Source organism: Salvia hispanica, chromosome 2, assembly GCF_023119035.1.
Source record: "Salvia hispanica cultivar TCC Black 2014 chromosome 2, UniMelb_Shisp_WGS_1.0, whole genome shotgun sequence".
Lineage (NCBI taxonomy): Eukaryota > Viridiplantae > Streptophyta > Magnoliopsida > Lamiales > Lamiaceae > Salvia > Salvia hispanica.
In genome coordinates this window covers 16,735,625-16,748,207 of record NC_062966.1, presented here as the reverse complement: position 1 = coordinate 16,748,207, position 12,583 = coordinate 16,735,625, and the positions used below count along the sequence as shown (strand labels likewise).

Genomic DNA, 12,583 nt, shown 5'->3' with positions numbered 1-12,583 from the left:
AGCTTAAATTTTATAAACTAAACGCATTACATATTTAAGTATTAGGTTTTGTAGATAAGATAGTAGTATTAAAATATAATTTATGATTGAATTATAAGATTATATTAGTTGGAGGGTGTACTATGATTAAATACTACTATATAACTATTTAATTAAAATTGAATTATAAGATTAAATTTTATAAACTAAACAGATTATATATTTAATCTCAAGATACAGTCCTGCCGACGACTCCAATATTATCAAAATGTCATCAATTATGACTATGAATTGCTTATGGCCAATGAGACACCATAGCGTGCATGACTAATGAGTTTTTGGCCCATAAAAGTCAAACAAGACTCTTGCAACCCAAGTTACAGAGATTTTTTAAGTTGTCGCGAGTATGACTTTGATCCATCAACTTATTCGTTAGAAGAGAAATTTTGATCAAAAACTGGATTTCATTATAAATCTAATTTTGAGAGTTGATTGTCATATTATTCTTCATATTAATTTGTCTCAATTTCAAATTCATTCATCTATTCTCTATTTCTCTTCCATTATTAGTATTACATTATACTCTCCCCGTCTTACAAAGTTTGTCCTATTTTACCATTTCCGTCCATCCCACAAAGTTTGTCATAATTGGAATATTTCCAAAAATAGACATTAAATACACATTTCAATCTCCTCAATGTGACACTCTTATTTTGTTAGAGTTTGTATACTAGAAATCACCTTTCGAGTGATTGAATACTGTTAAAACTCTTATTTTATTTTCTAAAGGAATAAACAGATTATTTTTGTCATAATGTTGTTATGTTTTCCATTTAATGGATGTTTATTACATGTTTAAATGTATAAGTAACTTAACAAAGTCTAAGTCTTTGTTTTAGTAGACCGATTGTGGGCGTCGTTCACTTTAAGGTAATACACGGTCAGTTCTGAACAAAAAAAAGAAGAATTTCACAACCCAGATAGGCTTAGACTACCTATTGTGAAAGGTTGCAATGTCGGTTCGATTATTTCTAAGCCTTACTAAAATAAGATGACGTTGGTGTGGTATAGGACTGAATGGATCTAACAGCGAGACATTCTTTATGCTATCTACCGAAAGACGAGGTCTTGTAAATTATTATTTCTTAATCAATGTACGTTAGCATAGAGCATACGGTATTGATTATGCACTACTTTGACTTACCAAATGGTGCGGGTTTTTCGCAACCCAATAAGCTTGGTATATTGGGTAGTGATGATTAATATCTAGCGGTGCTAGGATTGCTATTATATTGAATCGTTTGCGAGGTGAGTCTTGTTTGATAACATCCTCAAGAGAAGCTTGAAATAAGGTTTTATTATTCGAACCTAGCTAGTTGGAGTTTAATTACTCTATGAATAATAAATACTCCCTCCGTCCCATTGAAGATGACTCACTTTCCTTTTTGGTTTGTCCCAATCAAGATGACTCATTACTTAAAATGGAAACACCTTTATCTCTACTTTATTCTCTCTCTCTTACTTTACTCTCTCCTCTTACCACACAAAATATAACTGCATAAAATCTCGTGCCGCCCAAGAAAGAAGTCATTTTTCTTGGGACGGAGGGAGTAAGATTTTCTTGTTGAGTCCTCTCTTGGAATAAATAAGATATTAATTAATTAAGTCCATAGCAGACAATAATTAATTAATGGATATTTCTATCTTAAGCCCAGGAAATAAATATCAAGCAATGGAAACCCGAAGTACTTGTAATTTCGGATTTGGATGGGGAATGCAATATTAATTCTGTAGTGGCTGCTCGTAATATTCCAATTATAAGCTTATATTAAATTGGGTTTAATTTAATTAGTAAAAAGCTATTTGGAGGAGCCCATATCCAAAGCCTTCCATAGATCCCTGTCTGGGCCCAATATGTGACTTATTATAAATAAGAGAATAAAGGAGACAGAAAACACACTTATTTTTTTCACAAAATTTCGTCCCCCTCTCTTTTTTGAAGAGGACGAAAATTTCCTCTTTCTTCTCCTTCGTGGGAAAGATTTTCCGTCTTCTTTATTTAAGTCCTAGTACACTGGTGAGATCAGTTCACCCTGATATCAGTTTACAGTCCGGGAACTAGACAAAAGATCCGTGGTTTTGTACTAAAGATCTTCACGTGGAGAAGGCGCTAGCTATCTTCGATTCTTTGGAGAATCATCAAGGTATAATGGCTAAACCGTAGAAAAGCATGTTTTAGGTTTCAATTAATTTAAAGCATGTTTTATTTGAGTTATGAGCATGATACATGTGATAATTACGCGAATATAATTTGTCTAAATAATCTGCTAAATAGATCAGAATTATTGTGTAATTGATTTATTTGAGCGTTTCCGCTACCAGTTCCTTCATATTCCACTATGCACCTCCATTTAATACAAAATCAAACAATTTCTTAAAGCTCGCGTCAGGTCAAATTTGGACAAATTTTGTGGGACAGAGGGAAGTAACTCCCTTCATCTATTATTAGATGTGAATCGGCTCAATTTTTAGAATTTTAATGAAAAATGGGTGGGTAAGGTTAATGAAATATGAATCATACTTATATAGCATAATTAAGTAGAGTGTGAAGTCCATTACAAGTATTTCGTCTATCATATAAAGATGGCTCATTTTCCTTTTTAGTTTGTCTTTAATTTTTATTTTTGGAAAAGTTCTCTCTTAAAATAATATACTATATAAAAATATTTTCTCTATTCATTTTAACACACAAAATAAAACTTTCTAAAATCTCATGTCAACCCACAATTGTGACATCTTTTATGGGACAGATAGAGTACTGAAGAATAAATTGGTAAATTATTCAGCAGATGCTCGGAGTATCTTTTGAGTGTATATAGAGCAGTATTTTTTTTTAATTAGACTTTTGATTTAACTGAAATATAAAATTCCTTAAATTGTTGTAAATTCAATAAATTCAACAAATAGTTTTTTAAAGTTAGTACCTGTAATTACATTCATGTATTAATAAAATTTTAAATACGGAGTATAACAATTTACAAAGAGTAAAAGCAAAATAACACAAAAAAAATAAAAATAAAGAATTGATGGTTGTGATCTCTTTCATCAGAAGACTACCAAATCACCGGCTAATCAAACTTTTAGTTATAAAATCAACTAATTACAAACATAAATTAACAAAAAAAAACATAAGTGACAGCCTATTCTGACCTTTAAATTAAAGTAGATCCATAGTGATTATTGATTTAAAATAATTTGTTACTCCATTAATAACTAATTTAACGGTATATTGACAAAAAAGGGGAAAAAATGGAAAATTAACTTGAGAAATCTCAATAGCAGTGTTTCTGAATAAAGGGCTGTCTATTTGTGGAAAATGGAAATCCAGCATCTAGAGCTCTACTTCCCGCCAATTGGTTCAAGATTTTGATCTCACATTCTTTTGATTCCGTTTATTAATTGAGAATAAATATGGTGGATAAATATTGGAGGTACGACGACTGCGAGCAGCAGGCGGCTGAGCTTCCCTCTCCCGTCTTTAAACGACACCGTACTGATTATGGTATACATCTCTTCAGTCTTTATCCATCATTCGCTGTGTGCTTATGCGAATCAACCGATTGGTTTCTGCCTTGTATTTTTCGCTTTCTTGGAAATGTAATTGGGCATTGTACAATTGATCTTGATTTAGTTTAGTTCATTTTATTTCAAAATAAGCATGATCTGAGGCAATTCCGTTCTTGTATGTATGGAGATGTAGGAAATAGATTCGCTAATAAGTTAAACTCCCTCCGTCCTCCTAAAATAGGAGTCACGTTTGATGTGGGCACGAGTTTTAAGAAATGTAAAGAATAGTGAGTTGGAAAAGTTTGTGGAACATGGGATCCACTTTTTTTTTATTGGCTTTATAGTAGAATGTGAGTGAAGTGAGTTAGTGGAGTGTAGGACCTGCATACTACAATTTTATGGTAAAAGTGAAATGTGACTCTTATTGTGGGACGGACCGAAATGACAAAATGTGGCTCTTATTGTGGGATGGTGGGAGTATAATCTTATTAGACTTTTTTCAAGAATCGTGATTTGGTGATTCAGTGTGTCGTTTCGGTCTATGTAATGTCGTTGGGTTTTCCCTTTCTTGTGTTGTTTTATAATGTAGATATTCCTAGTAGACCTAACATGAGGATAGGGAAGGAATGCTTGTTGTTATTATGATTGCTACCTTGCCAGGGCGGTATGACCTTTGCTTCCTTTGTATAGTTAAATTGTTGGGCTACATGTTCTGCATTAAATGTTTTAAAATTGTATGTGTGGTTCAATATACAGAAAATGACATCGCGCACCAGTAAGTCTAGACGGCCTATGAGCAGTGGACTTGGTCGACATGTTAAAGATCCACATGTGTTAGGAATGGGAGGGCCAGACCCAGAAGAAGCTCCAAAAATCCGGTCTATGGGAGCTGGAGGATGGCCTGAAATTCCTCTTCCTGTCGATGCTAGCAGCACTTTGTTTGTGGAGGGAGTGCCTGCTGACTGCACTCTTAGGGAAGTCTCTCGTATCCTTTCTATTATATGGGTGTCTTTGTTTACTATACTTCACTAGTTTTCTTCCTTAACTATCGTTTGCAGATATATTTCTCCCATTTGTAGGCTACAAGGAAGTGAGGCTTATAACTAAAGAATCAAAATAGGTAAGAATGAAATTCTTTTGTACTATTAGAATATTTCATCATTGTCTTTTTTAGTCTAATGGTGTTTTTTTAAATTAAATTTTTACAGCCTGGTGGTGGTGCTTCGCTTAGTTGATTTTGATAATCCAGCTCTGGCAGACACAGCAATGGGTGCTTTACAAGGTAAGATTGATCATGAGTTCCCTAGATAAAACTATTGTTGGATTAGATGCATCTTAGCCTTCATCACATTCTCTTCCTTCATATATTAGCTTGGATTGTAGCCCATGGAAGGATAAATCTTGAAGAGAGGGAGTCTGATTTGAATTATTTTTTGTGGAGGTTGGAATTATGGCCTTTGACCATTCCACGTTACACAGTCGAGATTCTTGTAGCTTCAGTGGAATGGATTTTGATGGTAACAAGGAATCAGGGTCCAGGATATTGGTTTTGCCTTCAACACCTTTGCATAACGACCTCTTTGTTGAGTCAATAATAAATTCTATATTTAAGTAGGCTAATCATAGGACTTCGTAATTACGTAGAACCATCCTTAGCATGAATTCTTACCCCTCCCTTCAGATGTTCCATAAAAAGTGTGATTGTGGATTATTCCTAGTTAAGAAGAGACTGTGTTGAAATCTCCATGCATCTGATCAAGCACTTGCAGTTTAGCAGCCAACTACTCCTTTATGCACGGAGAGCGACACATTTAAGCTTGTTTTTGAGTATGCTCTTAGGCCCTAGTTGCCGAAGGGCAAATGTTGAATTCCACAGCACCTCTGAGTTGTCTTGATTGGTTGTTTTTATATTGTGGAAATTGTCAAAGTGTACTGAGATGAGTAGGAGAATCTTGATTTGATGTATAACCTCTACAAAGCAGCCAGGCACCCGATAATGCGCCTAGGCATTTAGTCCATGCCTGCAAGTTTGTCATTTGAATTTAAGATGAAGGAGAATGTCATGTTGCTTTTTGTTGAACCCAGCTGTAAGCTTTCCGAGTGAGCTTAAGCTTCCTGGTTCGGTACAGAAAAATGGATAGTTGGACTTGGTTTTTAAATGAACAACTTTAGAAAAATGTATTATGTTTGTTTGGAAGTCATTCTGCAAATTGTCTTTTTTGGTGGACTTACCTTTTCATGTTGGTGGTCTAATGCCTCCGCTATTGCCATATATAATGCCCTAACCAAATAATTGGCTTAAGGCTGTCATGCTAATCACTAACATTGTCAGTGAATCCATGTTGTTCTTGAGCTAAGATATGTTTCAGTCTTCAGATAATTACTAGTGCTTAGCTGGCCTGTCATAGTGAATCAGTGATGCATTCTGATAAACAAGTGAAAATATTACAATCTATAAACTGAAAACTACTCTGCTTCAGTTTTGAACTTTTGATGTAATAAACTTCATGTTAATCTTGCATTAAATTTTTGTCTCCACAATATCATTAAATTATTGATTATTGAACTACTTGCATATTTTATCTGAATAATAAATGAGACTGGAATCATGGTGGTTTATCAACTAAATAAAGTGGTACATTGCTTTTATACTTCTGCATTTCAATCTTGAAGTAATATGGATCTGTTCATTGTACCTTTTGAACAAGATGTTACTCCACTATTAATAATTTCATGGTTTTACTGTTTTAATAGCTTAAATGGCCATATTTGTTAAGTGAGCTGTGATAATTAAGTGGTATACACAGCCCATGAACCAGGTGCTTGTGTACCCAGTTTTTGTTGTGATTCGAAGCGACACTAGTTGGCACCATAATGCAGGTTACCCTTTTGATGAGCATGACCGTGACTCATCATACTTGAGGCAAGTTTTCTCGCTTTTCTGCTCCAAGATCAAAGGTTGGGCATTGTGGGAAACGTCGAGCTTGAGGCTGGACAGGTGAAATTACTATTCATCTTCGCTTGACCATCTATGTTTAGTGGACATCAGAGTTTTACTGAAAGCCGTTGATGATTAATTAAACGCTCTAAACATGAAACACCGCTTCTGTGTAGGACTGACTGAGTGAGGAAATGATTTACACAGTGTGTTTGGTGAGTTGGAGTTTCGTGAGAGACCTGCAGATGGTTAGCTTAGGATCCAGGGAGTTTGCACCAATCGACACATTTTGTTTAGAGGCTCTTTGTCCTTGCATTTCCCTTTTACTTTGGTTCCTGTCTTACCAGCTGTTACTAATTATGGAGGCTACCTTTAAGAGAACTGTTGGTGTAAATTTTTATCTTCAAAGCTGTGATAGTTAGAATTGTAGGAAAAGCTGCGATCTAACTATTGTAAGAACTTCTTTGTTAAAAACGATGAAATAGTTAAATCTGGTTGAATTCTCAATGGTTATAACAGTGCAATCCCATATCAACTATCAACCGGCAATTCAATAGAGGCCAAGAAATGACAAGGCGCTTCATCATTATTGTAATACAACAATTTATTTACAAATAAATGGTTTGTGGCTGTTTTATAAAAAAACAGTCTCAAACTTAGTGTTCACTTGTAAAGAATGATCATTTTCTGCTCTGCATTCATGTGCCATCAAAAAAGGAAGACTGCTCATTCAATACATTCAGCTGGGCAAGTATTTTGGCAGCCAATGATTTTGTACTACTACTTCCCCTCTGAGTGATATCCACTAGGGACATTTGTGCTGATTTACCGTATTTTGTCTTGAAATCAACGAGTCTAAATATCCGTTGCAACGCTCCTAATGTTTTCTCCTGCAGGCTGCTGCAAGACGAGTTTAGCAGCTTGATGATCAGAACCACTGCACCAGCATCCTCAAGCACCTTGCACCCGTTTTGTAGTTGCACGCCTTCAATCAAGGTTAAGATTGCATCCAACGAAGCTTCACAGGCTGGGGAATCTTGTTCACCTAGTATCATCACGAGTGGTCTCACAGCACCTGCCTCCAAAAGGCAGAATGATGTCTCCGTGCTGCAAATGCCCGTGTGGACAGGGCAGATACCTTCCCCAGATGATGCAAAGCAGCAGCTGAGGAAGCCATTGGTTTTGACTGGTGTTGTCAGGTTGCTAGAACTTTCTGATAGCTGTTTTAGTGAAATGGCTGCGTTTCTTTTCGTGGGAGGGGCTCCGGAGGCTAGCAGTTTCACTAGTACAGGAACAATGCCTGCTTCAGCCACTCTCTTCTGCCATTCAAGATTTGATGGGACTGTGAAACGACAAAGCGCTTCAGCAGCATTTTCGACCACCTCTTTTTCGTGAGCAGAACGAACATTTCTGAGACAGTCAAAGATGACCTCAAGTGCACCACACTCTGACAGGTCCTGGGACATCTGAGGATTGTGGGGGAGGCGAGAGATCACACCCATGGTAGCAGCTTTCTCGTCTTCACTATCAGAAGTGTTGATGATTTTGATAAGCGTTGTAATGCACCTCCTGTTGACATGTTCCTCAAAAGTCGGATGATCGCCATCTTCTGTCAGACAATAGAGCAGTTTCACAGCATTTTCCCTCACAGCAAGGTCGTCAAGCTCACATAATTGGACAAGTATTTTCACAGCAGAGATCTGTCGAACGACAGCATAATAACGCAGATATACAATCAGCACCAATATACATAATTTTCATGCTTATGTCAAAACTAGAAGTCTACCTGTCTCAACTCCCTTCTGATGTCCAAACCAGAAGGCGATCTGCACAAGGCGTGGAAGGTGCGGAGAAGGGTTTCCTGTGTATCAGGCCCGGTAAATGAAACCAGTGAGAATAGCTTGAAAATATCTTCTTCAGTTTCCAGAAGTCGAATCTGATCTGCAGAAGCTTCCGGGGATGCTGTGGACATTGCTAGATTCATGATTATCTTCGCCACGTGTTGGCGCAATTGGGATAGGGCGTGACAGAAGAGCAGTTCGAACAGCTGGTTTTTAGCTCCTTCTTTGATCAGTTGCATGCCGTTTGATGCCACCCCTGATAGGTTCTCTAGAGCTCTTACAGCTACTGATTTAACCTCTATATCTTGGAGCTGAAGCATCTGAAGAAGAGGCTTCAGTGCTCCGTCTCTAGAAAGACACTGCTTGTCGTGATCAGTCAGCTCAAGATCGGCTAATGTATCTGCCATAATTACTTGAATGGCCACAGGTCCTGCTTGTGCATCAACTCATAAAAAAATATTAGAAATGCAATGATAATTTTTCAGTTTTTTCTCGGATGACTTATTTTTGAAGCTGTACCTTCAAAAAGACGCTGCAACAGAGGCCTAAAGAATTTCGCCCTTGCCATCTCCACGACGTTCTTATCATTGAAGGAAAGACTGTCCAGAAGCTCTTGGGCGTATTTTGAAGCTTGAGCATCGTCGCTGTTTGCTAAAGTGACGAGAAGAAGTATTCCTCCCTGCACGTCGCCAATGAGATTCCGTACATTTTCAATCCTCGAAAGTTCCAAGAGCAGCTGCAGTGCCCGCATGCTTTCTTCAACTTTGCGTGCAAGCGAGTAAACAACGAGCCTGATGCTGTCGTTATGATTAGCAATCGCCTCCTGACATAAGTAAGTTACAATGCTCTGAGTGTTCAGTAATTACCAGTTAAATCAAGCTAGCTTTGGCCTGAATATCAGTTGAATGAAACTAAGAATACTAAATCAGGCATTAAAAAACAGGGATGGGGACAATCTTACCTTGTTACTATCACTATCCTTTGCAAGGGAAAACAAAATGGCTAAAGCATGCAATCTTGTCTCACTATTTTTATCATGAAGCAGACCTGCAATTATCGGTATGTAATCCTCCATAACCACCCATTCTCTATGCAGCTCACTTTTTCCACACAATTCATGAAGCTTTGCTAAACAATTAACAACTTCTTGGTTATCACTTGACTGTATATCGGGTTTCATGGAAGCAATACTGATCATGATGTTCCTGTTCTTCCACTCCTCGATGGACTGCCGGAGAGTTCTATTCGGCCGTACAGACAGTTTGCTCAAGGGGGTCTTAGTCAAGGGACAAAAGCTATTCCCTAAAGCTAACCACTTCTCAATCGCCTCTCTCTCAAACGTATAGCCCGATGATGTCTCGACCGGATCCATCATGATATCCCCAGTGATTGGGCAAAAGAACGACTGGAGAGGCTCTAGCAGCTGCCTCCCCAGCGAGTTGCGTTTGGTGAAGTACTTCATCTCCTTTTCCTTTGGAGTAGTAACCAGATCAGCGTTTTCGAGCAGTAGAATGATCTGCTCCATCCGCAGCGCCTCGTTTCTCGACTCGATATGCTGTATATCATTCTTGAAACTCTCAAACTCCATCTTTAGATCATCAGACTCTTCAGATGAAATCCCCACGGATTCAGCAATGAGAAGGAGCAGATTGCTTGCGAAAGATCGGTCAGTAGCTCTTCTGTCTTCCAATCCGGTTTCGACCTTTTGCAGTATCTCTTCCTCCTTCAAAGAGACTTGATACTGAGCTTCTTCCATATTCTTGCAGAGATTGAGAAGCCATTGATTCGTCTGGGGCGAGACGTCCAAGGAGTCCAACGGGAAGAGCGACATAGCGCGGCTCATGCTCTTGCTGGTGCTCTCCATCTTCTCCACAATCTTCTTGCAGCTCAAGAGGAGGTAAATCTTGTTGCCATTGCTGCAGTCTGCAGCCAGCTGCTTGGCTGCATCGACCTCCGGTTTGAGGGCCTCGAGAGCGCGGCTGACGGTGTCGGAGTTCTTGACTTTGAATTTGGAGAGCTCTTGGAGGAAGATGGCAGTTTTCTCGAGGGAAGCAGAGAATCTCTTGAAATTGTCCTTGTGCAGCAGGACTTGCCTTGCCAAGGCGACTGCTTGAAGCATGGATTGAGCTGTGTCAACGAGAGAGGTGTGGTTTTCCATTGCAGTGTTGGATTTCTTCACATCACAGTTTTGAAGATTGAATTTTTAGCGGCGTGGTTGAAACTAGAGGCGAAGAAGAGTTAGCTGGAATTTCCGGGAAATAGAATCAACTTTGCATACGCGGTTTTGTAGAAAGTGTGTCTCTGAGTGTGATTGTGTTTGTATGTACATAAATCTTGACTTTGGAGTCAATGTTGGAGTAAACGGTGACGTGGCTATCTTTTTAGGTCGTTATGGAATCGTTTTCTGGTTACCGACTTTAGTAAAGCATGTATTGAGCAGTAGTAGTATATTGGAATTTGGAATTGGAGTGAATAGTGTATTAATTGGTAGTAACTTTTTTTTTTACATCTTTGCTAATCAAACAGTATGATCAACTGATTAAAAGCAATCATTGTGTTAATTGGTGTAATTTTGATCTGATGAATTTCCAGGGTGTTGCCTTTGCGTCGGAGTATAAAATAAACCAAAGGTGCAATTACGCAAAGATAAACGATTTGGACAAAAAAACGGATCTACGGACAAATAAAATAAAGAGTCGCATTATGTACTAAAGTTTACATTTCAAGTATTTCATTCCTAAAACCCAAAAGTAAAATATTAAAAATCATTTAACTAAATATAACAAAATACTTACTAGTACTAGTCATCAACTTGAAACACAAGCAACTCCCAAAATTAGTGTATTTTAAAGGTTGATAGCCGTCACAAAATATATTGAAAATTTAGTAACCATTTATTTTGATCTACTTTAAACAGTATCTTATGTAAAAAAAAACAAAAAAAAAAAAACAGTTTCTTATGTATATTAGTATATCTGTCCTAGTGGTAGAACATTAATACATGAAGGTCAAAACTTGGGTTCAACAATTCCTACAGCGGCACTAATATATTTTGGCTTTTCTGTTTTAAGAACATTTTTAAAAGAGAAGAAAATTGATGGATTAGATTTTGAAGCTCCAAAATTATTGTGATTATTTTTAAGGTGGGAACATCGTGTATCAACCTTTGTATTGTTAAACATTGTGTAAAAGTGTTGTCTGTAGAGACGGAGAAAACCACTGCAAAAAACTTCATCGTCTATACCTTGATTTGCTATGGCCAAGTCAGGAATTCAATATATGGAAGATGATGATAATAAGAATAAAATGGCAAAAAGTATTGCAGTGGGATTTTTGAGTTTTATGCGTTGCAGAAAGTACTGAGCACAAACACCTTGAATCAAGAATATGATAAATTAAACTGGAATATTTATGCCATTTCAAGCAAATTTTCTTAAACCAAAATACAGTAACCGCCAAAACAATTTTGTGCACTGAAATTCGGAACAACTTTACATACTTAAAAACTGCACCAGCTGCTCGAAAGTGATCGCATCAAAATATAAACTTGTTATAAATGAATTTCACATACATATATGCAACAAAATAAAATTGAAAGAAACTCCACATATACATATGTGCAAACAAAATCGAGTAACACCGGATGATTTAGCTAGAAGCTTGGCGTTTGTTCCATCGTCGGAGAAAGCACACAAGGGTGATATTGATTCGGCTCAGACCGGCCTGGCCCGTGCTGAGCCGAAAGCAATATCACACCATGTTTACTGCCCCATACATATGTTGAGCAATGCTGCTATGAACCCTCACTATATATAGCTAAAACAAGGAATTTTTAAAGCTCTAAAACAGCAACATCCAACGAATAATGTTATCCCCATCAACAACAACGAATCTCACATATATGCTATTTTTGGTTATTTATGAGATGGCATGTATTAATTAGAGATTTCGATGTAGTAATTATAGTAAGTAGGAGGAAGATTATGATTAATTAGGTGGAGGGGCAATGGATTCTAAATGGTGAGAATGGGTGATCTATAAAGATTCTTATCCATGTCTTTATGCACTAGCTAGATCAGTTTTTTTTTTTTTTTATTAATGAGACAAAGATAGTTTAAAAATCCACGTTTGTTTTAAACACTTTCCAGAAAGGGAATCAAGTTAGTTGACACAACAAATTATAATAAAACTCGAGAAGCCACATCACGTTAGAGTGCGATTTCATGACACCAAAGGCAGCATTAGGAAACTCCAATTA

The 12,583-nt window shown here is 37.3% G+C and overlaps 1 protein-coding gene and 1 pseudogene across 1 annotated transcript; one reads left to right on the top strand and one right to left on the bottom strand.

Annotated features, from left to right (window-relative positions):
• The first annotated feature begins 3,279 nt into the window (after window positions 1–3,279).
• Window positions 3,280–10,736, top strand: LOC125205101 (annotated as a pseudogene).
• LOC125205100 (U-box domain-containing protein 43-like) lies at window positions 7,016–10,483 on the bottom strand. Its single transcript, XM_048103917.1, has 4 exons — window positions 9,287–10,483; window positions 8,845–9,148; window positions 8,271–8,755; window positions 7,016–8,184 (listed from the first exon to the last, which is right to left on the bottom strand). The coding sequence occupies exons 1-4, from the start codon at window positions 10,481–10,483 to the stop codon at window positions 7,183–7,185; spliced, it is 2,988 nt and encodes a 995-aa protein (XP_047959874.1). The 3' UTR covers window positions 7,016–7,182.
• Window positions 10,737–12,583: the final 1,847 nt, after the last annotated feature.

Coding starts and splice junctions, on each gene's coding strand:
- LOC125205100 (XM_048103917.1), bottom strand. CDS start 10,483: ATGGAAAACCACACCTCTCTCGTTGACACAGCTCAATCCATGCTTCAA. Junction 9,149..9,286: donor AGGATAGTGATAGTAACAAG/GTAAGATTGTCC, acceptor TACTTATGTCAG/GAGGCGATTGCTAATCATAA. Junction 8,185..8,270: donor TCAGAAGGGAGTTGAGACAG/GTAGACTTCTAG, acceptor GTCGTTCGACAG/ATCTCTGCTGTGAAAATACT.